This window comes from Lampetra fluviatilis, chromosome 6 (genome assembly GCF_964198595.1).
Source record: "Lampetra fluviatilis chromosome 6, kcLamFluv1.1, whole genome shotgun sequence".
NCBI classification, from domain to species: domain Eukaryota; kingdom Metazoa; phylum Chordata; class Hyperoartia; order Petromyzontiformes; family Petromyzontidae; genus Lampetra; species Lampetra fluviatilis.
This window is the reverse complement of record NC_136280.1, coordinates 17,177,938-17,205,778: the sequence shown is the minus strand read 5'-3', so window position 1 is coordinate 17,205,778 and position 27,841 is coordinate 17,177,938. Positions and strand designations below refer to the sequence as shown.

The following is a 27,841-nucleotide window of genomic DNA, read 5'->3' as shown; positions in this document are numbered from 1 at the left end:
TCTAACCAAAAACATTTATTATGACCAGTTACATTTGTATGTGTTTTTTTTTTATTAGCTATTGGAGGAAACAGTATAACCCGGAGAAAACCCATGCAGAACAGTGGAAGAATATACAGATTCCACTGACTCACCACAACAACAACCGCCACCCCACCACTAAGTGGTGGTAATATCACCACAGTGCTCGTGCCAGGATAGGTGCACGTCCTCACTCTTTCACACTCTGTAGAACATTGGGAGAACATACGGACTCCATACCGAAAGGTACCCGAGTTGCGAATCGAATCCAGGCCTCATCTTGCTGTGAGGAAGAAGCGTTACCACCACGTGACCACATAAAATGGTCATGGCCATGACCATTCCTGTTGCATCATCGTACACCCGCGATGTGCGTTAGGTTGGACTGCTGCTCCTGTGTAGACCGATCCGTTCAGCAGAGGCTGTAGCACGAGGGAATCAGAGTTGGGTTCCGCACTCCAGGATGCAACTCGGTTCAAAAATAACAACTACTCGAGTAAGCGTGCAACAGATGTGGGGTTGGCTATGTGAGGTCACGTGATTTTTACGAAAGTAAAAAAATATATATTTAACCTGGAAAATCCATATAGGTGGAAAATTTCGTTTGCAAGACTGTCCAGGCTATGGATTGACGCACACGTAAGCAAACCCGCAGTGATTGAACGTGTACACTAACGTTGAAAATCTACAACTTTTACAATACGCGTTTATAGTGAATATCACTCCCAGTCAAAGGCACAAATAAACATTAAGCTAAACTTTTTTTTTATTTTACCAAGTAAGACCCACCGAGCTATATAGCTATTTTTCAGAAGCGACCTGGCCACAACCGATAGCTCAACGAAGTGGCTTACCACGTGGAAATGTATAGCAGCAAAATACTCTGAACGAATGTTTCCAAATGTGGAGGGGAAAACCGGAGGACCACGGGGAGAACATGCAGGCTCCAAATATACAGGCGTCAGTGCCGCGATGGAACTCACGACATCCTGTATAACAGGCGAGGTAGTTAACATCTCCTAGCCACCGCGGCGGCCATTAATGAAGTGATGCACACCACCGGTTCGTGTAGAATGCACCCTGGTGGCTGCCAGAGTTAAAGACGCTGTGCGATGTTGGCATTGGCGCTAAAGTCTCGAGTCCCGTACAGATGTGCACAAACACCCAGCTTGGCAGGCCATTGTGGACAGTGACTACTCACAATGGCAATGGCTTATTTTTTTAAGTCAAAGATTGTGGATGTTTAATACCTACAACATTGGCTGAATCAACATTTATCAAGGACAACGATACACTGCCCATTCCGCTATTTTACATAGTATTTTCTTGCATGGCAGGATGGCACAGTGCCTCACAGCAAGAAGACCTGGGTTCAAATCCTGACTCGGGTGTCTTTCTGCGTGGAGTTTGTATGTTCTCCCCCTGTTCTGCATGGGGTTTCTTCAGGTACTCCGGTTTCCTCTCATAGCTAAACACACGAAGTTATTTACTGGGTAAATAAGTAATGATGATTATTGTAATTTTAGATGTATTGATTTTGTCATGGCTTAACCAGCCAATGAAGTGTCAGAGGCAAGCAGTAAGGTCCCATTGTACCATTGCCTGTAATGGGGACACGAGTGCGGGTATAGGTAGGTCCGTGGTCAGGGTAATGGTTAATTTGTACAATAATCAACTTTGTGGCAGGATCGACCCAACGCACTTGTGCTGGTTTACATTTGCTGTTGTACATTTTGCGTCAGCAATTTAAATATTTAGATAATTTTATGTTAATTTGACTGATGTTCACGATTTGTTTGGTCAATTTTCTTCACCATATTGTGTATTTTATACTTTACATTCATTGCACCCCAGGTTTCCTGTTGCAAAAGACACATTTTTCTCATATCGCGGGTGTGGATTTGCTCAAATTGAGATGTACAACTATGCTTGGTTACTCTGAATAATTTATAAAAGTAACAAAATCAATAGACAATACGCCTCCTTCACGCAACTCCTTAACTGGTATTTTTGTTACACATCACATCAGCCGCACGGCCTTCTGGGAGTTACAAAGGTGTAGGGAATTCCAACAAAACCTACATTTCTGCTTTATTGACCTGGTCAAGGCCTATGCTACCATCAGTAGGCCTGGGCTCTGAGTTATTCTTCGTGTTTTTGGAGTCCCTGACCCTCTGCTCACGATCATTAAGGACGTTCATGATGGTGAGTGGGCCCGGGTAAAATACGTGGCCGGGAGTCGGAGCCATTCCCTATTCACCTTGGGTTGCGACAGGGATATCCTCTGGCTCCCACATTATTTAACATATTTTTCGACACGTAGTTCGTGAAGCCTTTGATGGCTGTACCGGAGGAATTTTCATCTGGTACAGATACAATGGGAGGCTGATTGATGCCCAGGTGCGGTCAAGGGATGGCTCCCTATTGGTCAACCATGTCATGTATGCTGATGAGGTGATTGCTGCTCACTCAGAGGAGGAGTTGGAGGTGCTGCTGCAGAACCTGGAGTGTGCCACTAAGAGGTGGGGCCTTACCATCAGCCCCACCAAAACTAAGCACCTGCCTGGGTATTTTGTACTATCGGACACTCCACCCCCACAACTCCCAATTGGTGATGGGGCAGTTGTGGAGAGAGTCGAGAGTTTCCCATACCTGGGCAGTGTGCTCATGACTGGCTCCAGTTTAACAGCAGAGGTCTCACTCCGAATCAGTCGAGCGGCATTATTTTTTATCGGTTGCGTAATGCTGCGTGGAAGCTACCTGGTCTGTCGCTCCGCACGAAGCTTCAGGTCTTCTCGGCCACAGTCATTCCCTCCCTTCTCTACGCTTGCGAAACGTGGACCCCCCTAATGGAACATCTTCACCGTTTAGAAACATTTGGCCTGCCTACGATCCATCCTGGGTTTAACCAGGCTGGATTGTGTGAGGAGCTCACAAATCCTTGAAAGATCTGGACAAAGTCCCATCAGTGAGCTCCTCCGGCAGGCAAGGCTGCGTTGGCTGGGTCATGTAGCCCGCATGCCCAGCCACCGCATGCCTAAACAGCTTTTGTTCGGCCGGATAGAGGGGGCTAAACGGGCGCGGCACGGGCTAGAGAAGAGATGGAGTGATGTGCTACAGGAGAATGTGGAGCTGAGCGGACTTGCCAATGAAGGGTACCAGCGGTGTCAAGATCGGCCGCTGTGGAGGAGACTCGTGAAGGATGCTGCTACTGGGCAGTTGAAGTCAGTCGCCCTCCAACAACAACGGGTTTGCGGAGGAGCGACACTCACAACAACGAGCGGAGCACCGAGTGGATAAAGTACAGCAAGTTTGCACAGTAGGGTGCACAGGTGGTGCATCAGCCAGTCATCTCAGTCAGTCGACCCGCGGCACCTGGGTCTGCCCCATGACCTCCTGCCAGCGGGCGTCTGACACATTTCACGTGGCCTCAACGTGCACATAGCCTGGCATGTGGTGACGTCACCGCCATTTCGTGGCGAATGACGGTTGTTCTTTTGTTGTTGCTGTGATGTTGTGGCCTACAGTGTGGCGAGTGGGTGAATGAGTGTGTTGTTGTGACCTGCAGTGTGGTGAGTTAGTGTGAGTGGTGTTGTGACGTGCAGTGTGGTGAGCAGTGGTGGATGAGACAAAGACAGTCTTCAAAATTGGAGAAAACATCTACAAGTAAAATTAACGGGAATAGTGCCCATGGTAGTTGCGATATAAGAGTGATGAGGAGGCGACTGACCATTGGTGAGCGAGTGACTGAATTGAATGAGTCCTGGATCTTCAATCACCCTGACTGTTCTGCGTTGCATTCTAGTCTATCCAGTGCAGTGAGCTAGTAACTGGGGGTTCTTCACTCCAGCTGTGACAGAGCAGGTTTCCAGGTTTGGCTGGATTTGTGTTTTGTACCGTAGAAATAATTGTTCAGAGTTAAAGAATAAGTATTTGGAATAACAGGAAGCCAAGCTTCTTCGATGCCTCCTTAGCCAGATTGGTAACACGGCCATGTTTCCGTAATTGGGCGTGGTTGGGCAAAAAAAAACCCCGCTGATGGTAGCAGTGGGGTGATGTGCGGTGCCATCACTGCTCTTGGCTGTAACCCCGCCGACCTCTGCCCTGGCAGCCAAAGTAATATTCAGCTGGCATGCGTACACTTTGTATCCAATGGGGTTTCTCGTTGCAAAGGAACGTTAACTCGGTGATAGGCTAACTCTTGCTTTATCCAATAAAAAGCAAGTTTTACCAAGTGTCAACATTAGTAGTTAACAATTCGGCTCCATTCCATGTCTGTCTCTCCACATAAAACAAACACAATCGAAGTATTTGTATACATCCTATTGGCCATGTGCCCTTCATTTCGAGCAAACAAGTAGCATGTCTCACCGAGTCCAATTATTTAACCAAATTTCTCCTGTGCAAGCTGAGTAACACATCACCGTGTGATTCACTAGTGATGACAGCCAGCGGGAAGGGGCGAGGAGAACAGGAGGGCAGGCGTGCAGATGTGAGCTCATGCATGTTTCATGAGCCACGTGTGATCCATCTTGTTAAGTCAACTCTGCTGGCCAGGCCAGTGGGGTGCATGTTCACGATCGTGGCTCCTGGGACCTGTAATTGGTCGTCGTTATTGTCGGCACCCATGTCTGTACTCAGCTACTACTTGCAATCAGGGCTGGATTGAGGTTATCAGGGGCCTCGGGCTAATAGGAGGGAAGGGCCTCCATATATATTTCATCTTATGGGGATAAAAAATGTAGTTATCAACATATTAATGTATTTATCTATGGTTAACATTTACAAATGTATTCTACTCAAGGTAAACTCGTGAATTATAAATCACTCACGGCACTGTCTTCGAAAAAAATGCCTCCCAAGCTTTAGCCGTGGCAAGGTCACGCATGATGTCATCGCAATTCAAAGGCAAAAAAAATTCCGATGGCCGCAATACTGTCGCTCAGCTGTGCCTACCTTCGACACGCAACAGAGGGCCTAAAGGAGGAGCAGCAAAACATATGAGGGCCCAAGCCTTGTTGGCATGTGGGTTAATCTGGCCCTGCATGCGATGCGTCCAGGAGCCACACGGCGGATTGCCATGCCGGCATAATCTCACAACGCTTTCTTCACCTAAAAATAATCACTCGTATATTTTATGGAAAACGTCGGTGTGCATCGAGGCTGCAGCACGAATAGAATTCGTACCGACGCTTGCACATTTCCATTTCTACCACTGGGCATACATTTATTTATTTTATGGGGGTGGGGAAGAGTTAAGGAGAGAGGTAGGAGGAGTGAGCTTCCTGAATTACGTATTGGAATTTTCATGCATTCCAGAGGTCTGTGGCGGCCTGTAATACTGTGGGGCTTTTGCTCCTTTTGTGTGTGAGCGTTGTGTCTGCACGTTGTGGGTACGTGGCCTACAATATGCAGAGATTATGTAAGTGCAAAGAGACGCGACCATTTCTTCCCTATGTGGAGTAAAAAAACAATGTTTACAGCCTGCAAGGAAGAGGAAATGGATCGATTTCTTGCGTGTGGGTTATTTTGAACTGCTAATAAAATATATTACTCTAACGCTTGCAGCTCATAGTAAGGAACCCCTGAGTTTGGACTCCTAACTTGCGTTCCTTTCTGTGAACAGTTTGTATGTTCCGGCTCTGTCCTGCGTGGGTTTCTTTCACGTTCTCCAGTTTCCTCCCATAGCCAAACACACGCAATGTCATTCGTGTTGGACCAAACATCCCAATGTATAGTCACATCTGACCCAGTGTGGCTTTCCTGGATAAATAAGTCATTAATATAATTGTAAATGTTGTGGGTTTACTCTCCAACAAACCGGTGTGCTGAACTAGTAACTAATTGGCACATTTTATTAAGTGACAAACCTTGATGATTGGCTGTGTTGGGTGGTGGTGGGTTTAGCAACACATTTATATCTACTCAATCGAACAAAAAAAACTTTTATGAATAATATTGGTCACGAAAGTCTACGTACTAAACAGTAATTTATAATATTGAAGCCGAGGTTATAGTTGAATAACACCGAATTGATCAGTGATGTTCCTCCAGGAAGTGGCACACTCGATTCGCAGCGCTAGTATTATGCATGATACAAAACCAAGGACACATTTGTCGTTGTGTCGCAACTGAAAAATAATTTAGAAAATTGACATGAAAGTCGCAGTGTTCTCAAACAAAACGTTCCTGCGACTCAAGGCTGTGTGGTGGGAATTACTTAACCAGCAGAGAATATTCATATCTTCTAGGTGAATAAAGTACACCGATTCCAGTAGTTGAAAAGCAAATAAAAATGTGAATAATAATATGAAAGTAAAAAAATTGCTTAAACGTGCATTTTCCGCAAATGTAAAACATATATATTGTAAAAATCAAATACCCATGTTAGTGCTGTCGTTACACTGTGTTCAGCGTGCGCGCTTGTCTGTGTGTATATCACAGGGTTGTGCGTGTGTGTGTCACAGGGTTGTGTGCGTGTGTGTCAGGGTTGTGTGTGTGTCACATGGTTGTGTGTGTGTCACATGGTTGTGTGTGTGTCAGGGTTGTGTGTGTGTGTCACAAGGTTGTGTGTGCTGCTTGTTATACACAAGGCTAACGTCGTGTCTGTTGTGATTACATCAAAGTGCTGCATCGCTGCAAGATTGTGCAGCTTCCAAAGTGCACACACAGATACACAAATTGAGCACAGGAGACTCACAACGGCAACATCAAGACACACGAATGCGCGGACAGAATGAGACATGTCGGTATGCGAACACACTACACACAATTTCCAAGTCACAACCCATTAACGGCCAGGAAGGAAGGGGGGGTCGCAAGGGTGCTGGGTTTGGAGAGGGATGGGGTGGGGGATGGGGTAAGAGTGGCAGCAGTGGAGACGTGCTGCTGCGAACAGAGAGAGGGTAACGTTAGGAGGCTCACTGCGGAGAAGGTGGAAACATTCTCATACTCTGGGGAAATTCTTTCCGACCCTACGTGTGTGTGTATATTACGTGTATATTAGGCGCTGAAAGGTGCAAGCAGAGGAGTGTGGCCCCAAAATGCGAATAACCTAAAGCACGAGCAGGTCAAGCATCAGCACTTCACAGGGACAGAGAGAGAGAATAAATAACTGGGTTTCCAGCCATTCCTCACGCACCTTCTACAACTCAACGGCAGCACCACGCGCACCGCATCCTTCGTACTCGCAGTAACACGACTTTGACTCACATGCTGCAATACAAAGGCGGTCATCCAGCGGTGGACATATGGCATGGGTGATGACGGTTACTCACAGTCGACGTTACCATACATCCACGCACACTTTGCACGCATTGCCATCTATGTGCTCTGAAGAAGGGCCATTGCCCGAAACGTTGCCTGTGATATATATCTCGTTTAAGGCCAGGGTGGTAGTGAGGAATGTGAGTAATCTGTACACATCCGGGGCAAGCGTGCACCCCCTGGTATTTAACAAGGGGACGTGTCCGCTGGGGTCTCATGCACTCGCAGCATTGCGCTCGTCAATCCACACAGGGCCACACACTGTCCAGCCCCGTTACTTTGCCCTCACGCCCTTACGGTCCTTCTTCTCGAATAGAGGCCGTGAGCGCGAGTCGAACTCGGGTCGCAGGATTTGTAGCGGAGCGCGCAGACCATTACGCTACGGCTCCCCGCAAATGCGACTGCGCGCGTACAGACACACGCACACATAGGTGGTGGTTTGGGACGTGTGTGTGTGCGCGCGTATGTGGGAGTCACGTCTGGGTGTAACTCGAACCCTCATCCACGGACACTGAACCCTGTGTGTGAGTGCCCCTACCCCCATTTCGAGCCACACACACACACGCGCGCGCACCCCCCCCCCCCCATCTTCGCAAGTCGATGGAATGCTGACTTCTCAAACATACACTCACACATCCCATACACAAACAGCCGCGGACACACACAGAATCGCGCACTCACCCTCCAAGTCAAACTCACTCAAGTAGCCTCCACACACAGCAGCACCGGCGCACTTCATTCACACCAATTAAAAACCTCCAAGAACCTCCTCCACGTTTTTCTTTGAACAACTCAGAGGATTTGCACTGCGTGAACCTCTGACTGGCGCCATGAGCACATTTCTACGTGGTGATGAGTTGTCTGCTCGTTTACATATTTCAAATAATCACGAGGGTGATTATCTTGAGTTATATATTGTGTTATTTTGTGGCAAACTAGGACCCATATCTTAAAGGGAGGGTAATTTCTTGCCTGTAACAGTTCGACGTTCACCAGCATTGATTCAAGCGAGCCTGACTGCCGATGAGACAGACGCTGCGTGTCGAAACCAGTGCAGGCTTTGCTTGTACTGAATCAATGCTGTAAAAATTATGCATTCATGGAAAGTAGTGGGGCCCGATTGTTTTAGAAAAACAAAAGAATAATGGTTTAATTCGGAGAGATAGATCTGTGAAGGCGATGCATTGTCTGCTTCTCTATTGTGTAATTTACAGATGTGAACCAAAGTGAACTTCGTGGGGACAAAGGGCACCACGGTGGCTAGGAGATGTTACCTCCCTCGCCTGGTATACAGGAGGTCGTGGGTTCGGTCCCGACCCTGACGCCTGCTGTATATCTTCCCCCCGTGGTTGTGTGGATTTTTCCTCGGTTCTCCGTTTTTTGCCTCCACATTTGGAAACATACGTTTAGAGTGTTTGGCTGCTCGACATGTCCACGTGTTAAGCCACTTCGTTGAGCTATTATTTGTGCTATTATTTGAGCTATATACCTCAGTGAGTTTTACCTGCTAAACAAAAAAAGTTGTTTTATTTAGTTTTAGTAATGTCTCTGCTACAGAGAAAAAGCAGACCCATGAACGTCTATTCAACTTCGACAACTATCATCGAAAATGCATGCATGCAACCTCCATAAAAATTCCCCCACAGCGCCGGCCTCTCTCAAGCATAACAAGGAATGGAGGCACACACACAAAGACAAAGATCCCCCGTATAGCCTTAACAGACTGTTAGCAATTAGCACCTATGAAGGCCAGTACGACACACGAGGGGGTGAGTGATGGCCACATTAGCTTCCTGGGTGACGATGTTTAAACCCGCACCACGTACTAATTTGAGGCTGAGTCTACGTAAGGGAGGCCCATGACTGGTTCAGATAATCATCACTGGTGTTAGCCGTGAGCGAGAATCGAACTCGTGTCACCAGGTTCGTAGCGCAGCGCGCTAACCGCTCCCCTAACTGCCCACACATAAAAAAACAAAATACGGATATGTAAAAAAATGTGGGTTTTGAATTCATGACAATGATATTACACACAAGTTTATATTAAAATATATCTGAATCATTTCTAAGTTAATATATTGACACTTGACCGAGTGCCAACCGCTATTGGTACCACACCACGCATCTTCACTCTCTTCCTCCTCCTTGCGTGCCAGTAGTGAGGTCGAGTTTGCCACGCTGTCCCCATGACTGAATGCAGAACCCAGTGACGTGGGCGCAACCCATAACCTGGAGACAGTAGTGACCTCACCAACTTGGGCTAACATTGCTTGCTTTTAATTCATTGAGCAGACGGCGAATGATTAGCAGGTAAACTTTCTCAAGAATATTTGGCGAAGTGGCTCTGTGGGAGAGCGAGCAGCTCGCAATCAGAAGCTAACAATTTCAAATACTGGTTTTGGAGGATTAACTCAGCCCAACACCCCCGTGCGATGCTTAAAATGAGTACCATTTTGTGAGAAAGGCAACATTGATTCTTTATTTGAAGCTTTCGTGACTGCAGGAATCCATACTCTTTGGTTCTTTCGGTTAATTCACGTAGGTAGAAAAATAAAAGAAAAATAATATATCACGACGTTTCGATCGCAACACAAGCGGTCGTCCTCAGGCGGATAGACTCGCTCCCGCCATAGGGATATGGAATTGGCACCACTGGCCCAATGCTCATTTCAGCAGGAAATAACTTTGACTTTTACATAAAGTAGCCTCGCCAAATATATCGTGAAATTAAACTCTCTGGCTGTACATCCATCCATGTTTTAGTGGAAGTAGAGCTACCACAAATTTTGGATGAAAAAAATTCGAATTCGGTAGATTTTTTTTTCTGCCAAATACATTGGTCGAAATTATATTTGGCAGCAAGCACATACTTTATTTTTCATCGGTGGAGAAACTGAATTGTGTGTTCGGCGGCAGTGGTGGAAGTAACAGCCACGGTGCTGTGCCCTGTCAATTCCCAACAAAGATGTGAACCTTCACCCGGACAACAGCCACTTCCTGCTGCTGAAACAAGCACTGAGTCATCGGTGCGCGTCTCCCGTTTATAGCCTTCCTGGGCCGCTGGTACAAATTCCACATTCCTATGGCGGGGGTAATCTAACATTAAAACGACCCCTGTTGACTCCCTCGCGAAGTGGTTCTAAGTTTTATTGACCCGAGAGGGATGATGGGCTGAGGAGACCCCTCCAAACCAGGATTTGAACTCGCAACCTTTTAATTGCGAACTACGGGCTCTAGCACTGAACCGCCTGACCGCTGTGCTTCAACTATTAACACCTATCAGGAGACTATAAAACAATGTGGTATTCGTGATATACTATACAACACGCATTACTGCATCAGGGAGTTGATCTTGAGACGATTTTCTAGCGCTTTGTCATGGAGTTATTTTTCCTCCTCACAAAAATAACCTTTTAAAAAATCCTAACATTCTACATCAATGTGTTTTGTAACAAATAAGGGGAAAACACCGTCTAAAAGCGTCTCTCACATATGGGGGTGTGTGGTCTGACTTCAGAATCACAGATTACCTTCAGGATAATCGCAGGCAACATAAAGTAGCGTCATTGTGGTGAATATCAGGAACAAAATAGAAAAGCAGACGATCCCCCCCCATTCACGAATCTGTCCCTTCACGTAAAAAATAAAAGCATGTGTTAGACCTCCCATCAACCACAAGGCCTCCTAGGAGTGCATATTTCCCTAAGAAAACTCAACACATCCGTCAATAACATTGGCAATAAAAACAAGAATATATAATATATAATAGGCGACGTTTCGGGCAGTGGCCTTTCTTTACGGCACAATATACAAAGTGGAATTTCAACATCAGTCTCATCAGCAGAGTCAGGCTTGCTTGTACCGATGCTGGTGAACTGCCAGATGTAATAAGCAAGGACCCTCTCTTTACAATAGTGGTTCTTAACTCAATCGATGTAAAAACAAATGCATAAACAAGAGGAGGAGGCTGCTCCTATGCGCTGCAGGTCTGGGGAAGGGTCTCTATGAATGTGAAGTTGTCCGTTTCTACACCGCTGATCACATGGGGTCCACTGACGTAGGGCGGCCTGCATGTTGGGTCTTCCTGTGAATATTCGAGGAACAGCTGCCTGAGTTTGTGACCGATGTGGCCACGCAAATCTAACGAGTCTCGTAATGGGTGGGGGGCACGTGGCGGTACGTGACGACGGTATGCCGTACCCACGGCACTTTAAGGAACACCAGACGTGCGTGCACTGGCTCTTTCCTGAACGATTCTGATTCATATGCGGCGATGATTCCATAGAGAGGAAACGGAAGTGAGCATTGGCTGTGTTAGGAATAGGTCTCCTACGGGCACTTCTCTACTTAAATTTCGGCCACTGGCAACAAACATTTTATTTTATAGAACACAATTCATGCAAATAGAATCGTAGCACGAGGAACATTGCCAATAGCAGTCGAACATCAAACAGTAGAACAGCACGGAGACATAAAACAAATGATTCAGAACACCACAGACACAATACGAACTAGACCCAGGGTTCACAGGTAAACACAACCTCTGCTGAGTGACGCTGAATCCTGCAGAGTGAGCGGACTGCTTCAGCACTTCTGAGGAGTCGGTCAGTGTAAAGATGGGGTGATGATGGAGTCGGTCAGTGTGATGGTGGTGTGATGATGGAGTCGGTCAGTGTGATGATGGTGTGATGATGGAGTCGGTCAGTGTGATGATGGTGTGATGATGGAGTCGGTCAATGTGACACAGAAGCCTCTGATTCTGCCAAGCAGAATCGAAGGCTTCTGTGTTGGCAGTATGCGATTCAAATTGTTTAGCAGTAATCTATTTGCGCAGGCCTGACTGCTGATGAAACACTGAGTGCTGAGACCGGTCCAGAGTTTGCTTGTATTAAACCCATGCTGTTGAAAAAGGAGAATTATGCGATCATTTCATCTGTTACATAAGCAATTGTTCGGCTATGCATATATATGAACATGCTCCCATCAGGCTGATGGCCCAAATGAGCCAGTAACAATTCGTGAAGCCAAACAGAGCGGGTGATGTGGTAGCTCCCACCGAGACATTGAAGTTTCAATTGGATTATCCAGAAGGACAACTGTCACCTGTTTTGCTCATCTTGTGTATATTTAGAGTGTACCTCCACTCAACGGTCACGGAATATAATGATTTAGATCGCAGGGCCGTGCAAGGATTGAGGAACTATTGACAGCGATAGAGGGGCGCTTAGGGATCAGGAAAGGGTAGGGGTGAGGGGAGGAAAGAGGAAGAGAATGGACAATAGAGAAGAGGTGAGGCTTTAAGAGAGGAACGGAAGGAGGTTAAGGAGGGGGGCTGCTTAATGCTTTATTTTCAAGTGCAGTGTTGTGTCTACGAGCGGTGCTGCTCAATGTACAGGGGAAGTGATTCCAGTGGAGGGGTGCAAAAAGGGAGAAGGGCCGAACACGGGGATTGGGCACAGGGAGAAGCAGGGACGGACAGAGAGAGAGAGACAGATACATTTAGGAACGAAGAGGACGAGAGGAGGGGACATGGATGTAGTTGAGAGAGACAAGATAAGGCAGGGAAAGGTCACGAAGAGATTGAAATATGTTTGAAGAGGCGGCGGTTGTGAAGGGGAAGGCATTGGAATTGAAGGAGGAGCGGTAGCTCAGTGGGCACAAGCCGTGATGTATGATTTGTTAATTTGATTTCATGGATGGCCTTTTCCATAAACATCAGGCAACCCAGGAGTATACGGTGAACAGCCCATGCCCTGTTAATGTCACTCGGTGCAAATTAAACTCATCAAGGACTTGCCTTTATTATAACAATTCCGCTGGTTTACCCAGAAAAGCCTCACGGAGTCTCACAATTCTCTTTCACGAGGGTCCTGCCAAGTCTTTGGGGTAGCGGGCGATGTTACTGCGGTGTGCAATCTCAATTGAGTAATTTGCAGGTACATTTTCCGTGCTGGCCAATTCCAGTTACATTGTATGTGTTTATTTTCTTTTTGCTATGGCAGGAAACCGCAAAACCCAGAGTGAAACACACATGCAGAACAGGGGGACAACATTCACCCTCGACAGAAAGGCACCCGAGTCGAGAATGTAGCCCAGGATGCGTGATGCGCCAATGTTTCCACTGCACTGCCACTGCTGCCCTATTCTACTCGGATACCTTGATATGGAAAGGTCCAATGACCAATAAGATAAGTTTCGACGATGAAACAAATACTCTGTTTGTTTTTGCTTAACATATATAATGTAGATAAGCCTTCATCTGCCACGGTGAAAGGATATGTCTGTCTGGGTGGTTTGGTCTTGCAGACGTGACGTGGCTAAGAGACGATATACTTCCTGTGCACCTCCGTAATATTACCTTTTGGGTGTGATATTGAAATATGTTTAAAAAATGTTATTGAAAAAGGCCTTTACAGGGTCTGTAGCAGCACAGCCAACATCTGGTACAAATTTTACAGAAGCCTGATCAGTGCTTAGGTGTGGCTTAGAGTTGGGTTCCCTACACTGAACTGTTTCATGTGAGGGAGATTTCGAGAGGAGGGAAGATGCATTGTCGCAGACTTTCAAGCTCGTTGGGAATTTTTGTTTTGTGAACACAACTTTCGAGCCAAAAGACCCAACACGAAATGCAGCCAGCCACAAACAGCACTGCCAAAGTTGCAATAGCTAAAGAGTTAGAGCATTTTTTTTTGCAACTGAGCAAAGTTATTATTATAAGAGTTGGGGAAAGTCTCCCCACCCACCCCTTTTCCCTTTACGTTTGTTCCTCGTCTCCCCTCGCCTTCCCTTCCCACATATAAAACCCGACAGCTTCCCACTCGCATTCCCTACGTGAGCGGGGCAGTGAGCCGCTTCTCAGAATCCAGGAGCACCGACTTTCGGCTTCCGTCCGTGAACATTTCTGTACCTCCTCCCCCCTCCCATGTTACGGTTTGTGCCTTGTCAAATTACAAAAGATCAATAATAATACAAACTAAAGTTGGGATGAAAGAAACGATGGGAGGAATTTCCAAAGTGGAGCAGTGCGATGGAAGAAACAGAAAGAAAAGCGAGGTGGCCTGCAGTGTGGCGAGTGGGTGGGTGGGTGGATGGTTGAGAGCGAGCGTGTTGTTGTGACTCACAGATGTTGGCGTTTGAATGCAGCGTGGATGAGACGCCACAGTCCGTCCGGTCGACTGTGGTGTGACCGGGACCTGGTTTTCAGCTCCAAACAAAGCTTAAGTGCAATCACATCAGTTAACTTTGTTAATCATCGGATCAATGCTGAGTGTTTGTATATAGCCGTATACTCATACATTGTTATACGGTGATTTTTCCGCAGTAAAATTCATAAAACGTTAACGGAGAGTAGTTTTACCCCTTGGTAAATACAGACTGGTACTTCAGCTGACGGGCATCCCGGAAAAACATTATTTGGCATTTTGCAGTATGGGAGATAGTACGAAGTTTCACCATGACGGGGGCTCAGCACCAACAGCAACATAACTTCTATCATAGCTGGTGGTGCTCGTCGCTGCTGCTGCTCACAGGGCCCCCTGGGTCTATCCAAGGTGTCTCTATCTGCACAACACCGAGGGCTGTCACCGGTATCAAGATAGGCCTAGCGTGCTCATGAGCTCACAGTGACATTCGTGCCATCCTGCCAAACGCATTTCCTTGCTCATCTCATCGCTCCATTTCTCGGGCCACGTTCAGTTCCTTGGCTGCCACTCCGTTATAGTAGACATTGCGTATTCATCAATAGTGACAGCAATAGCACAAGTGGTGGCTGGGCACGTGGCATGTAATCCAGCGCTGTGGAGGTTAGGGTTGGCGAATCGAGGTGCCGTACCTTGGCTCGCCAGGAGAGGGCAATGCAGCAAGTAGACGAAATACCGTCTGTCTCCATCTGTACGGGGGATCGAGCGTTGCCCCCTCGCGCGCGTGGGTTTTCTCTGGGTGCTCCTGTTTCCTCCCACCTGCGTAAACACACATCATTAATCGGCTGACCACTTCTTAAATTAAAAATCAAATGCAGGACTCTCCCTCAAAAACAGCTGTGTGTGGCTATCCTGGATACGAATGCACGTTTTCAAAATTACCACATTCCCAAGCGCACGTTAAAGAGCATTACTTAATCCTTTAGAACTACTTTTTGCATTTAGTCCGTTGTCCTTCCCCCGCACCTCCGATTAACACCGTTGTCTACGTATGGTGCGAAAGAAGTTTATCATACATACACGGTTGTTCTTTTTGCGTTCATAAAACACATCAAACATCCTTCACAATGAATGCGATGTGGAACGGAGGAATTATTGTTGGTTTATTGATGTTGTACCTATATTCCCACACAACGATGCTCGTAATTATTATTCGGTGTTGTGTACTCCATTGCTCTGAGTCGAACAGAGAGGAGAGTCCTTGCCTCTAAACACCAGGCAGTTTAACATGATTGGTCTAAGTTAACCCGACGCTGCTGATGAGACACTAAATGGTGAAACCGGTCCAGAGTTTTCTTGCGTTGAATCATTGCTGCCTCCTGGAACACACTCCCAGGAGGCCTTAATGCTGATGGGATGTATAAAAAGAACATTCATTTTCTATGCGGAGAGCAGGAGGCGCGCTATCCGCGTGGTGACTTTGTCCTGGACACTGCTGTCCCCTTCCATCATCTCGGCTGCGTGTTTCCTCTCTTACGACGTTCTTTGCGTGCGCGCGCGTGCGGTTTCCTCCACGCGCACCCGATACAATTCCTCACTCTACCCTGCCTCCTCCTGTCTCTCCCACTTCCCCTGCTCCTCGGGCTCCTCAGACTCCCACAATGTGTTTTCTCACTCTGTTGCCTCCACCTTCCCTCGGACAAATTTTTTTTTGTTCTCCATATTTCCCATCCCAGCTGCACACACACACAGAGTGAAAACACATGATCGCTCATTCACTGGCACACACAAGCCGCAATCACACCCCCCACCCTCACACACACACAACCAAGTGGGTACATATTCACGATAAGCACGTACTAATGAGCGCTTGCATCACCATTGATTGACAATGATAATATCTGATCGACACGCACCACGTGCTCGAATTGTAAACCATCATTTCCTTTTTCATATATATGAAGCAAATAAAATATATCAGTTTTAACACTCGACCAGACTCACTCTCGTTGGTGGGTTGAGACACAATCGCCTGATTGTTTGGCTCACTCATTGCGACTCAAAGCTGGCAGAATCTCTGTCCCTCCCCCAAGCTTGCCCTTACATTTGTTTTGCATCAGCGTCCCATCTGCAGCGCGTGGCTTGTCGTGCGGCAGCGCAGCGCGACGCTCGCCTTTCTTCTCAAGACTCCTAACCTGTGATGTTCATTCTCCCCACGTGTTTCCTTGAACCCATCGCAAACTATTCTAAAAATGCAATAAGCGGCTGCACTAGCGGAGGTTTTTCCCCCCCTCTCTGAAATTCTCTCTGTTGCCATCGGGATTTTATTGCGAGGATCTTTGGACAATAAGCCGCTAGAACTCCCCCCCTCCTCCTCCAAGCCAAACTATATTATCATAAAATATAATCAATAAAAACGTACGCAGACAACTTCGAATATTTTTTCACAAAGATGCCCCTTCTTAGCCGCGGCATCTGCAGGGCAGTCTGTTGGCGAGCACCTATTAAATGAAGAGTTTCGCACAGACGTGCACGCACGCGCACACGCGCGCACACACAGGCGCAGACAGACAGAAGACCCCTTCTCTCTCTCCTGCCCCCCCACCCCCTTCTCACACATACTCGCGCCACAGAAGCCGCTGCCTCCTCCACCCCGGGCCCCCTCCTCCCACCACTGACCTCGCGTTGCCAGCACAGCGCAGCACCTGATCTCCTTTCAAAACCTGAAGCCTGGTGGACCCGCCGTTCGCATGCATATGTATGCAAATGTACCGGCGTGCGGGCGTTCGTCGTTCCGCGTTGGGAATACACGGGTGCTCGTGCTCACTTATTGTGTGCACGTTTGTTCTACGTCCCGGTGTGTGTGTGTGGGCGTGTGTAGCAGCGGTAAGCGCCGCTGCATTACGAACCCAGCGACCCGAGTTCGATTCCCGCTCATGGTCAACATCAGTAGCGGTTTTCTGAACAGTTTCTGGGCCTCGCCTAGGCAGGCTCAGCCTCAAATGAGGATCGTACCTGGTGCGGTGTGGCAACAACGTCGGGCGTGGTGGTTGGTGCTGGCCACCCACATCCTCGTGTACCGTACTGGCCTTAAAAAGGGTACTCGCAAACAGCGTTTGCCCTTAAAGTCTGTTAAGGTTATACGGATCTTCGTCTTTGTTTGTATGTAGCTTTGTGCGCTTGTACTTTTATTTTTGAGAAGTCACAACTTGTGCCGTTCACTTGGCGTTGGAGTTCCCACACAGAGCGGCGCATTATATGATACGGCACGCGTGCGTGCGTGTGCCCGCGTGTGTATTTTGCACATTGTGTATGAAGTGTAGGCGTAATGAAAGGGTTGTAATAATGTCGAGAAACTTGCCTGGAATCTCGTGAATTTGCAGTAAATGCACAAGAACGAGCCCTCTAATCAAGCCAAAGCAAATGCTAGAGTAGATGGACGGAGGTTTTTACAGATGGTTCTATGTACATGCATTCGGTATCGCCACGGGTTCTTGTGCATTGACACTGGCGAGTTCGCGTAACTGTGTCCCTCCATCCACGTGCCCCGTGCCGTGTGTCGGCGTGTCCGCCTGTGGGTAACTTGACAATGCTCTACCTATATATACTCTTTGGTTCTTTCGGTAAAGTCACGTAGGTGAAAAAATTAAATAAGAATAAAAATAAATAAATGTAATCACGACTTTTCGATTGTAACACAAACAATCGTCATCAGGTTTGACAACCACAGCAAGGAAATGTTTACTGAAGTGGGAGAGAAGCCGGAGTTATAATATATAATATAGTTTATATAAACGCCTTAACTCCGGCTTCTCTCCCACTTCAGTAAAAATGTTCTTGCTGTGGTTGTCACACCTGATAATGATTGTTTGTGTTGCAATCGAAACGTCGTGATTTAATTTATTCATTTTTATTCTTATTTTATTTTTTCACCTACGTGACTTTACCGAAAGAACCAAAGAGTATGGATCCTTGCCGTCACGAAAACTTCAAATTTAGAATGAATGCTCGACCTCACCGTTGATATATACGGTAACATCTGAGTCCATCCGCAGAAGAGGCTTCTGGATCAATATAAGCAAGAGAATAACCAAACCGACAAAATTCGATGCCTACCCAAACCTGTTCATTCACATAAACAAATACAAGTCGTTGATTTTTACACATCCAATCAGGCACACTGCCTTCTGGGAGTGCATACTTTCAGCAGTATTGGTTCAATGCCAGCTCTGGACTAGTTTTTACATACAGTGTCTCATCAGCAGAGCTCGTCTTGCTTGAACCATGCTGGTGAACTTCCAACTGCCACATGTTTATAGACAAAGCCACCCTCTAGGCTAGATAGGGGTCCTCGTGTGTCATAAAACTATATAATAAAAACACGACGAAAAATTTTCAAGCAGGTAAATTCTGGATTGGTCTCAATTTGTCTGTGTCTCATCAGCATAATCGGACCTGGTCGACAAATAATGGCTGAGGCAAGAGCACTGTATGGACACAATGGGGTCCATTCAGTGCATAGCAGAGAACGTGGACGCAACTCCGGTGTGCGCTGCAGGGCGGAATTGATTCTGAGACCTCAGGCTGCTGAATAAATTCACAAAGTTGACACTGGTCTAGACTTCGCTGCTTAAACAAATGCTGTTTGGAAAAATAAGCCCAGAGGCCCTACAGGCGGATGGCCTAAAATGCGTTTTTATTGTTTTGTGGTCACGCAAACCCTGGTCGGTTTGTGTTAATTAATTACCTACAAATGACCAAAAGAGCACATAATGTTTTTTTCCCATGGTGGGTGGCACAGTGGTGGTGCAGTAGTAACACCTGTGCCTCAGAGCAAGAAGCACCTGGATTCGATTCCAGACCTGGGTGCCTTTCTGTGTGGAGTTTGTACATCTCCGGGTTCTCGGGCTTCACCCCACATAGCGAAGACAACAACCACTGTAGCTGAACATTTGCGTGCAGAATTTCTCAGGTGATATTACACACATGAGCATTTCCCACTACTCCAAAAACTTGTCAGGAACCTCCTGGAAAAAAAGACAAATAGTCATGAGACTCTTTGTTTGATGGATAAACCAGCGCAATAATAATTAATGCAGTGTGTGGTGACTGTGGCCTTGATGATCACATCTTGATCTTGAAGCCCATTGCTACGAACCGAGCTTATCCAGTAATCACTCTTCAAGTGTCTCTGTCATATCAATGCATTGGCGTTATTGTGCTTTCATGTCCAAATGTCCACGCGACCGCAATTCCATGTGCATCGTAAAATATAACACATGTCAAACAAAAAAAACACGCGGTGAAACATATGGTATAATGTAACGTAATTGGCATGACATTGTGAAATATTATAGTAATACCTGATTATTATTTATATACATAAGCATCATCCATGGACTATCCACTGCTGGAGGAAGGCGTCGCCAAGCTGCCACGATTTTACAATGACGCAATCCATCCAGCACCTGCTCCATCTCCTCGGTTCACGGCCTCTTTGGCAGTAGAGGCACATAGAGTAATATTGCAATACCATATATATTGATGCACAACTACACAGTGTTTATCTTTGATTCAATGAGGGTTGACCATCTCCGTGTTGATTCTAAGAAAGCACAGCGAGTGATCGATGTCAAATGTAAATAGTAAATTGGTATATTTATGACAATTACACAAAGTGAGGTTCCCGCTCCGTGCAATAATATAAACACTACAATAAAAAACACAATTTATGTCTGTGTATAATTCTATAAAGAGCTCAAATATCTCAAGGTGTTGACATGCAGTTTGGTTTGGTGAAAAACACTGAGATTAAGGTAAGGGAAAAAGTTTAGACTATTTAAGTGCATAGCACGTTACTCGATATAATATAGTTTACATAGTAGTTTCAATGCGGTTTTAGTCAGTAATTATCCACACATGGCTATGACAGAATAAAGTAACCAGAGACAAATTATACACGCAATTCAATTTAAAGAAGTCACTTCGATTAATTATCCAGACGTCACCGATTCAGTCGAGTCGCTTTATCACCAATGGTCAGTCACCTCCTTATCACTGTTCTATCACTACGGCCACGGTTAATGTTCCCGTGAACTTCAGCCGTTGATTCCTCCACCCGTGTTGAGGAATCAGTCTACAAGACACCAACTGTTTCGTCTCATCCACCAAACTGTGTTCAACCACTCACACACTTACCCACTCGTTGCCTCACCAACTCACTCACCCACCCACCCATTCACCCACACAATCACCCACTCGCCCGCGCTGCAGGTCAAACACGTCCCTTTCTTCTACCCTCATACTGCTCCACTTGGGAATTCTCTCCCGTCGCCAATTTGCAGAAGCTCTCAATATAATTTTGCTCTTTTCATGAAAAAATCCTTAACTTTTACATACCTATAACAACTATGTCGCTGTCTGCTCAGGGACTATAAAAAACATAAGCATTGCCGTCCAAATGGGGGAGCTAAAGGGAGAGACTTTCCCCGGGGACTCACGCAAGAGAGAGGGGGCCACACCCGGCCCGAGGATAGTGGAGTAAGGTGACCCCAGATGGAATTTTGCCCGAGCCTCCAAGACTTGCACACACGGTAACAACGGCAATAATTGGTTTCTGATGGCGCGCCCTCCTTTGGGCGTCTCAGAGTGCTGTACATTGCGATGCGCGACTTGCATCACATTTCAAACATTTGAAAGGGCTCCCCCAGGAGCAACTGTCCCTGTGCAGCACTAGGCGACTCAGCACCTGGCCTGCAAACGGGCATGATTTTGCCAGTAAGGAGGCGTATCCCAATGGAGTCATTTGTAAGTAATGTTTCGAATTTACCAAATGTGGGCCATGTTGAAGTGCTCGGCTGTGCGAATGATACAGTGGAAGCCAGCATAGAGATGCCTCTTCCACACCCGCAGAAGTGTGGGTTGTCAGTGCCAACCGCTCGCGTCTGAGGGTTCCACGTTGGCGACAGCTGTGACGGAGAAAGAGCCAAAAGGAAGGATGTTTTTAAAACAGTTTCTGAGCTCAGGCCCAAAGCCCCAAAACGTCAAGCGGTCAGCAACAGCAAGCACTGTCAAAGTTGTAATCGATAAGAAGAGTTAACGCTTCTCTTAAATTGAGCTTGGGGATAAGAGGTGATGGGAGGGAATTTAAAAGTGGAGCAGAAGAAGTAGATAAAGTAAGGTGTCCTGCAGTGTGGTCGTTGAGCGAGTGGTTGAGTGAGTGGTGAGTGCATGAAGGAGTTCGAAGATGAGTGGGTGGGTGGGTGAGTGTGTTGTCGTGATCAGCAGTGTGGTGAGTAGGTTAGCGAATGTTGGTTTGACCTTTAGTTTGGTGTTTGTACAGAGTCTAGATGAGACAAAAACTGTCAGTCTGTTAAACCCAGTCCTCAAAATGGGACAACAAAATCAACAAGCCAAATTCACGGGAAGCTGCGATGGGAGGGAATTCCAAAGTGGAGTAGTCCGAGGGACGAAGCAGAAAGAGAAGTGAGGTTATCTGCAGTGTGGTGAGTGTGAGTGAATATACTCATCAACAGACTCGACGCTGCCATAGAAATGTGGATTTTGGCTGCGAACGGGAGCTGAGCACCAGCGCCTCGATGTTAATTTGAGCAGGAAATCACTTTGAATCCGAACTATTTACGTCGCATTAACCACTTGGTGAAGGTACACACCGAGTAATTGGTGGCTCACGCCACCGGTGACGTAAGGACCTCCCCTGGAGCTCTCTACCGCTCAGCCTACTCTTGGACGCTGTCCGGATGGCTTGGAAGAGGGGACGTCACCCAGACTACCTCACGAAGCCAGCGTGTTCATTGGTTCAACTGCCGCCCTGAGAGGTGGCCCTCTGGATTGCGAGTTCAAAGTGTCAACCAATACACTACACGTAAGCTCAATACATTGACGGGATACCCTGGACACCCTTGCGAATGAGATGTTCCATCTTAAGGGATTTCCAAGTGATTAAATATTTTGATAAAAAAAAAGGATCTGCAACTGGCACAGTTATGTGCACAGTTAACTAAAGCTATGTAATAACCAAAATTTTTAACTTCTGTGGACGAGAGAAAACATTGATCAACCATCCCATCTCTCATCCATGCATCGCCTCTGTACTTTGATTTCCTTTGTATCTCGAGCTGTGTTTTGCAATCATTGTTCTTATCTTATGAAGCAGTTTATTTTTCTTTCTTAACACACAGGCCCAACGTCTCAAAACACCAAGTGGCCAGCAATAAATCCGAAATGCAGTGTGATACTTCTGCACGGACCGTGGAATCACGTGTTCATTCGTTTACTATGTTAATGTGCATAGGTGTATTTCATCAGTCTTATGTTTCAGTGTTCTACTTTGACTCTGATTAATGCCATTGGTTTATTCGTGTTATTGGCAGCGTTTGGTACGTGCTTTGGTTGTAACATGCCGGGTTGATTGCTCAATTAAGTGGTCTTTTTTGTGAGGTAGAGTTTTCCCTCAAGCTTGGACCGATATCTAACAGACAAGGTGTCTGTATGTAGAACTTCGTATGCATGTTGAACTTCTTTTGCACCATACATAGCCAACCAGAGGAAGGACAACAAACTAAACACAGGGTCCTTGCTGCCTGTAAAGATCTGGCAATTCACCAGCATTGGTTCAAGCAAAGCCTGATTCTGCTTATAAAAAATACTGAGTTTCTAAACCGGCCTAGAGTGTGCTTGTGTTGAAAACAAATCTGCTGAAATTATGCACCCCCAGAAGAAAGGTCGTGTGATTACTGCATAGTGTAAAACACTCAAGTATATTTGTTTCTGCGGAGTGACAGACAGTACAATATATATGAAGGGGGCGAATTGTCTACTTATTTATTTTGTCCACAACCACGCTGACGCGAATGTTATATATTTACAGTGGGTTTGCTACACATGCAGTGAATGGTAAGGGAGCAGCGCCATCTACTGGTGGGCGAGGGAAATTGTGGAGTGGAATTGAGACTCGAAAGGTTTCCCCACCCAACTTGCATTGCATAGGCCCGCCATTATGCCACGAGTCGCCGCCCATTCGGCCGATTCTTACCCCACCCACCCAACAACTAGCGCCCAATCACTCACTAGCCATGCCCAACCTCACATAGCCCCACCCATTCAACCACTAGCCCCGTCCACTCAACTATCCCGCCCACTTAGCCATTAGCTCTACCAATTGGCTTGCCTTCTCTTGTTTAACCCCACCGACTGAGAAACTAGCCCCGCCCACGCAGTCACTAACTCCGCCCATTCTTGCACAGCCCCTCCCATTCAGCCACTCGCCTGCCTACTCTTACACTGCCCCACCCATTCAGGTACTGGCCCCTCCCACTTTAACATAGCCCCCACCCCCTAAGCAACTGTGTCCACCAACACCATGGGTGGCCTCGGGGATATTTTGGTGTTGGGCTCACCTACTTTTACTTAGCCACACCCACTCAGTTGCCAGCCCGCCCATTACTCGAGTAGTCCCGCCCCTTTGCCGTTTATTTGGAATACAATCTGGATTTAAAAAAAGCTTCACCGTGGGAATGTAATGACCATTATAAACGCACGCATATACAACACTTGCTTCCTATCAGTTACGCTATTTTGCTCAAGAGACCTGCTCGCATTCGACACACACTGCTCGCATTCGACATTAAGTGCCTGGGAGGCTTTTCATATGCGCTGTCAACGGTCTGACTTCGTTACAAAAATGTTACTGTGACATCCCGCACTTGTCTCCTCAATTTAGAGGACCTCAGCAAGGTTGTCTAGGTGTATTAGTGCACGTAGCTCGTCTTCAACCAGACGTTATGGCTTGCCTTGCTCTGCAGTCGTGTCAAAATCACATTCGGAACTCGACCACAAGTGGGCGCGCGGCCCGCGAAAATGTCCACGCTTAACCTGATGCTGCTCACGGATCATTGCTATCGATGATGCGGACTACGCCTACCCAGGAGGCCTGGCTTTCTTCGATGGATCATGGTGACACCTGGCTTAGCAACAATTACTACTTCTACTAACCCACAGGGACCTTTGGTAGCCCTGAGTATTTTTATGGGCTCGAAAAGCAAGGGACTTGCAAACTGCGTGGTGTGCTGCATTTTCTGTGTTTATTTATGAGGGTCGAATAGTATACATCGATTTTGTTTGCATAACTGCATGAGGAAAGTAAGTTCCCCGCACGTAGACGTGTCTAGCAACACACTCAACATGTTTACATATTTAACTGAGACACGGTGGGAGCTGCCACAGTGCTGTATTGGTTAGCACACTGGACTTATAATCTACAGGTCGCCAGTTCGATTCCATCTCCTTGTGTGGCAGCTGATAAAATGGGCACATGTTTTATGAGTTACCCCGTCAAAGAATGTCTTGATTGTGGACTGCCATAACTACAATGCTGGGAAGCAATAGTAAACTCAATTGGGATTACAAATAGCAATCATTGCTCCATATTGGCAGACTAAATCATCTTTGCAGGCCAGGTGCTGAGTCACTTAAGTGCCCAAAGGGACAGCTGCCACTGGGAGTGGCCTTTTCAATGTGTTAGAATATAAATCGCTTTGAGATGGGCGGTCTATCTAACACAGCTCATGATTGAATTTCGATGATTGCTCTAATGATGATGATGAAGCACTGCTCTTTTAACCTTCGGTGAGGGTAAATATGGGATGTCTGTGTCGTTTTTTCTGCAGCTGAAACCGTTAACATCCTTGAAGTTCTTGGAATGTCCTCCCTCCCGTCTGGAGTCACCAAGTCAGCGGGAGCTTGCGGTGGCTCGGCGGGCGACACACCAGCGTTCCACGTGAGCAGGGAGGCCCAGCTGAGCGTGCCCACCTCACAACTATACCCAGGTACGATCATTGTCAACGTGTAGTTTTAAAGTTTAATATTATCTTATATTCAGCTATAGTTCAACAATCCCAGCAGTCAAAGTTATTTGCTGCACAAAAGAGCATTGGGACATTGGTGCTTATCTCCCGTTTACAGCCCTGAGCCAGTGATGTAAATTCCATATTCATATGGCAGGGGTGAGTCTCCCCACAGGAAACCAACTGTTGACTTTCCTACAAAGTGGTACTCATTTCATTAACCCCGGAGGAAGGATGGACGGAGTGCTTTTCACGAGTTGAAAATTTTTAATCAGTGTAAAATAAAACTGATACAAACTTCCAGCGGTGATGTTGTCCATGCGTTGCAGGTGGAAAGTTTCCGCGCGACTTCTCAATTCTGACAACGCTGCGCACGCGTCCGAGCCTGCGGGCCTTCCTGCTGGCGATGTACAGCTCCAGCTCGGTTCAGCAGCTGGGCCTGGAAGTGGGGCCCTCTCCTGCCCTCCTCTATGAGGATCAATCTGGGAGGCCTCCTCCTGAAGATCAGCCCACTTTCCAGGAAGGACCCCTTATCAATGATGGAAAGTGAGTATTCTTGCCACGGGAGGGGAATCCAAATGAAATTATTCTGTACTTTGATATTTCTTGACATAGTCAATCCTCAACCACGAATAATACACTGCTGGATGAAGGTCTCCTCAAGCCACTACCACCTCCCACGAAGCTATGATGCAATAAGCCGCCCAGCACCTGGCTGCCATGCCATCGTTATTCGTGGCCATCGTCCGTCATCCCTTCTAGTGACGTGTCCTGCCCAATCTCACTCTCTTTGTCATATACCTGCGTGTGCCATTCACCTTTTTGTAACATCAACAACACCATCATTCCATTGTAGGCAGCACAAGCTATGAGTAGAGGTGTAAATAACAGCCCCTTTTAATACGTTCCAATGGGAACCTGAAAACAATCTTCAATGTCTCAGTATGAGTTTCGAGACTACAGCTCGCTTGCTGGCATTTGAGGAATCGTGACGATTGGGGTCACGATTGAGTTGAATTTTATATTTCAACTCTCTAATTTGGTCCATCAGCCGAGTGGGAACATTTCCATATAATTTGCATACGTTGTAAATGATAAATGATTACTTAACAGAATAAATAACCAGACGAGACGCCCTCCTTCACAAGTTGATCACTTCGCGTGAAAAAAAATACAAGTGTTTTTGGTTACTTATCCCATCGGCCACATAGCCTTCTCAGATTGCATCATTTTAGGAGCATTGGTTCAACACAAACTCTGGGCCAGTTTTGACATTCAGCGTCTCATGTGAATCAGGCTCCCGTGAACCAATGCTGGTTAACTTTCAGATGTTTAGAGGCAAAAACCCACCTCTCAGTTGGGTATGAGTCCAAGTTTGACGCAAAACCATCAAATTCGTAACACGAAAATAATCATTGCATATTATTCAGCAATTGTATGCTACATGTCAGAATGTACTTTCGTTAACTCATTGTTACATTCCTATCATAAAGTGCATTTCTATCATAAAGTGCATTTCTCTAAGTGTAAAGCATGGAAATTGGGGGAGTGGTTCCACTTTGGTTAGCAAACTGCGCTACAAACCCAGTGGACCTGCTTTCAATTCCCGGCCTGACAGGTGTCGTGCGGTATCGTTAAATGATCACATGCCCCACGTGGCGTGGAGAGGAGAGCTGCCCACATGTTCCACTGTACACCAAAAACGGCCACATTTCTCAGTCAGCATCAGGTATATCAACACTGTGCGATATACCGTAAGGAGGTTTAACACAATACCGCTACCAGGTCTCGGAACCAATTGGCCCAGACAGATGAAGCACCCAAATGGGGAGTTGTTGTTTGACAGTTCTGAAAACAATGTTAATCATTTGTTAGCAGCGACGAACACGTGAATTCCCAGTGGAGCAAGAGGGCCACCGAATTAAGTGATATCGAACAGGCCTTGCATCGAGAGAAGCCATGTTTTCGAGGTCCTTCCATTGTAATGTCATAGTAGAATAATAGTGCAGGCCTGGAAAACCATGATTGTCAAACAACACGTATAAATGTGGAATAAACACTCAGCCTATGTGCAAATGTAAATCGTCTGCGCTTGTTACACAATTTTGTGCGTTTCACATTTAATTTTTTTACCTAATTTGATTAGGCCTCATACGATTTCCTCTCCTCACGATTTGGGTCGCGATTCAGCTCAATAATAATGATGTATTTATATTCACCGCAACAACAAAAAATTCACGAGAAACCATGTGCCCAATGACATCATCTCCGTGTGCGGCTTGGAACGTTCCTGGCAAAGGTGCAGCCCTGCAATAACTTCCTCAAGTCACTGGTAGTGGATGGGGCATCCTCGAGAAGGAACTATGGACAGATCTTCTAGAAGGAATTTGGCCTACTCTTCCACACGAGCCAGACACTTTTGGAAAAGGTGGGAGTACCCATACTTTACCCCACCACACGTGACCTGCCAACTATGGTGCATCCATTCAAACTGCATGGAAGACAAGTGGTGGTGGTGGCGCGCACCTGTAGTCCAGCACTAGGGAGGCA

The 27,841-nt window shown here is 46.6% G+C and overlaps 1 protein-coding gene across 5 annotated transcripts in view; it reads left to right on the top strand.

The window, feature by feature from the left end:
* Positions 1–27,841, top strand: part of LOC144933216 (uncharacterized) — a 153,591-nt gene that overhangs the window by 6,003 nt on the left and 119,747 nt on the right. For all 5 annotated transcript variants that reach the window (XM_078857874.1, XM_078857877.1, XM_078857875.1 and 2 more), the window contains exons 2-3: positions 25,115–25,273; positions 25,621–25,837. In XM_078857874.1, coding sequence (XP_078714000.1) covers positions 25,115–25,273; positions 25,621–25,837 — 376 coding nt within the window. The remainder of the gene's footprint in view (positions 1–25,114; positions 25,274–25,620; positions 25,838–27,841) is intronic.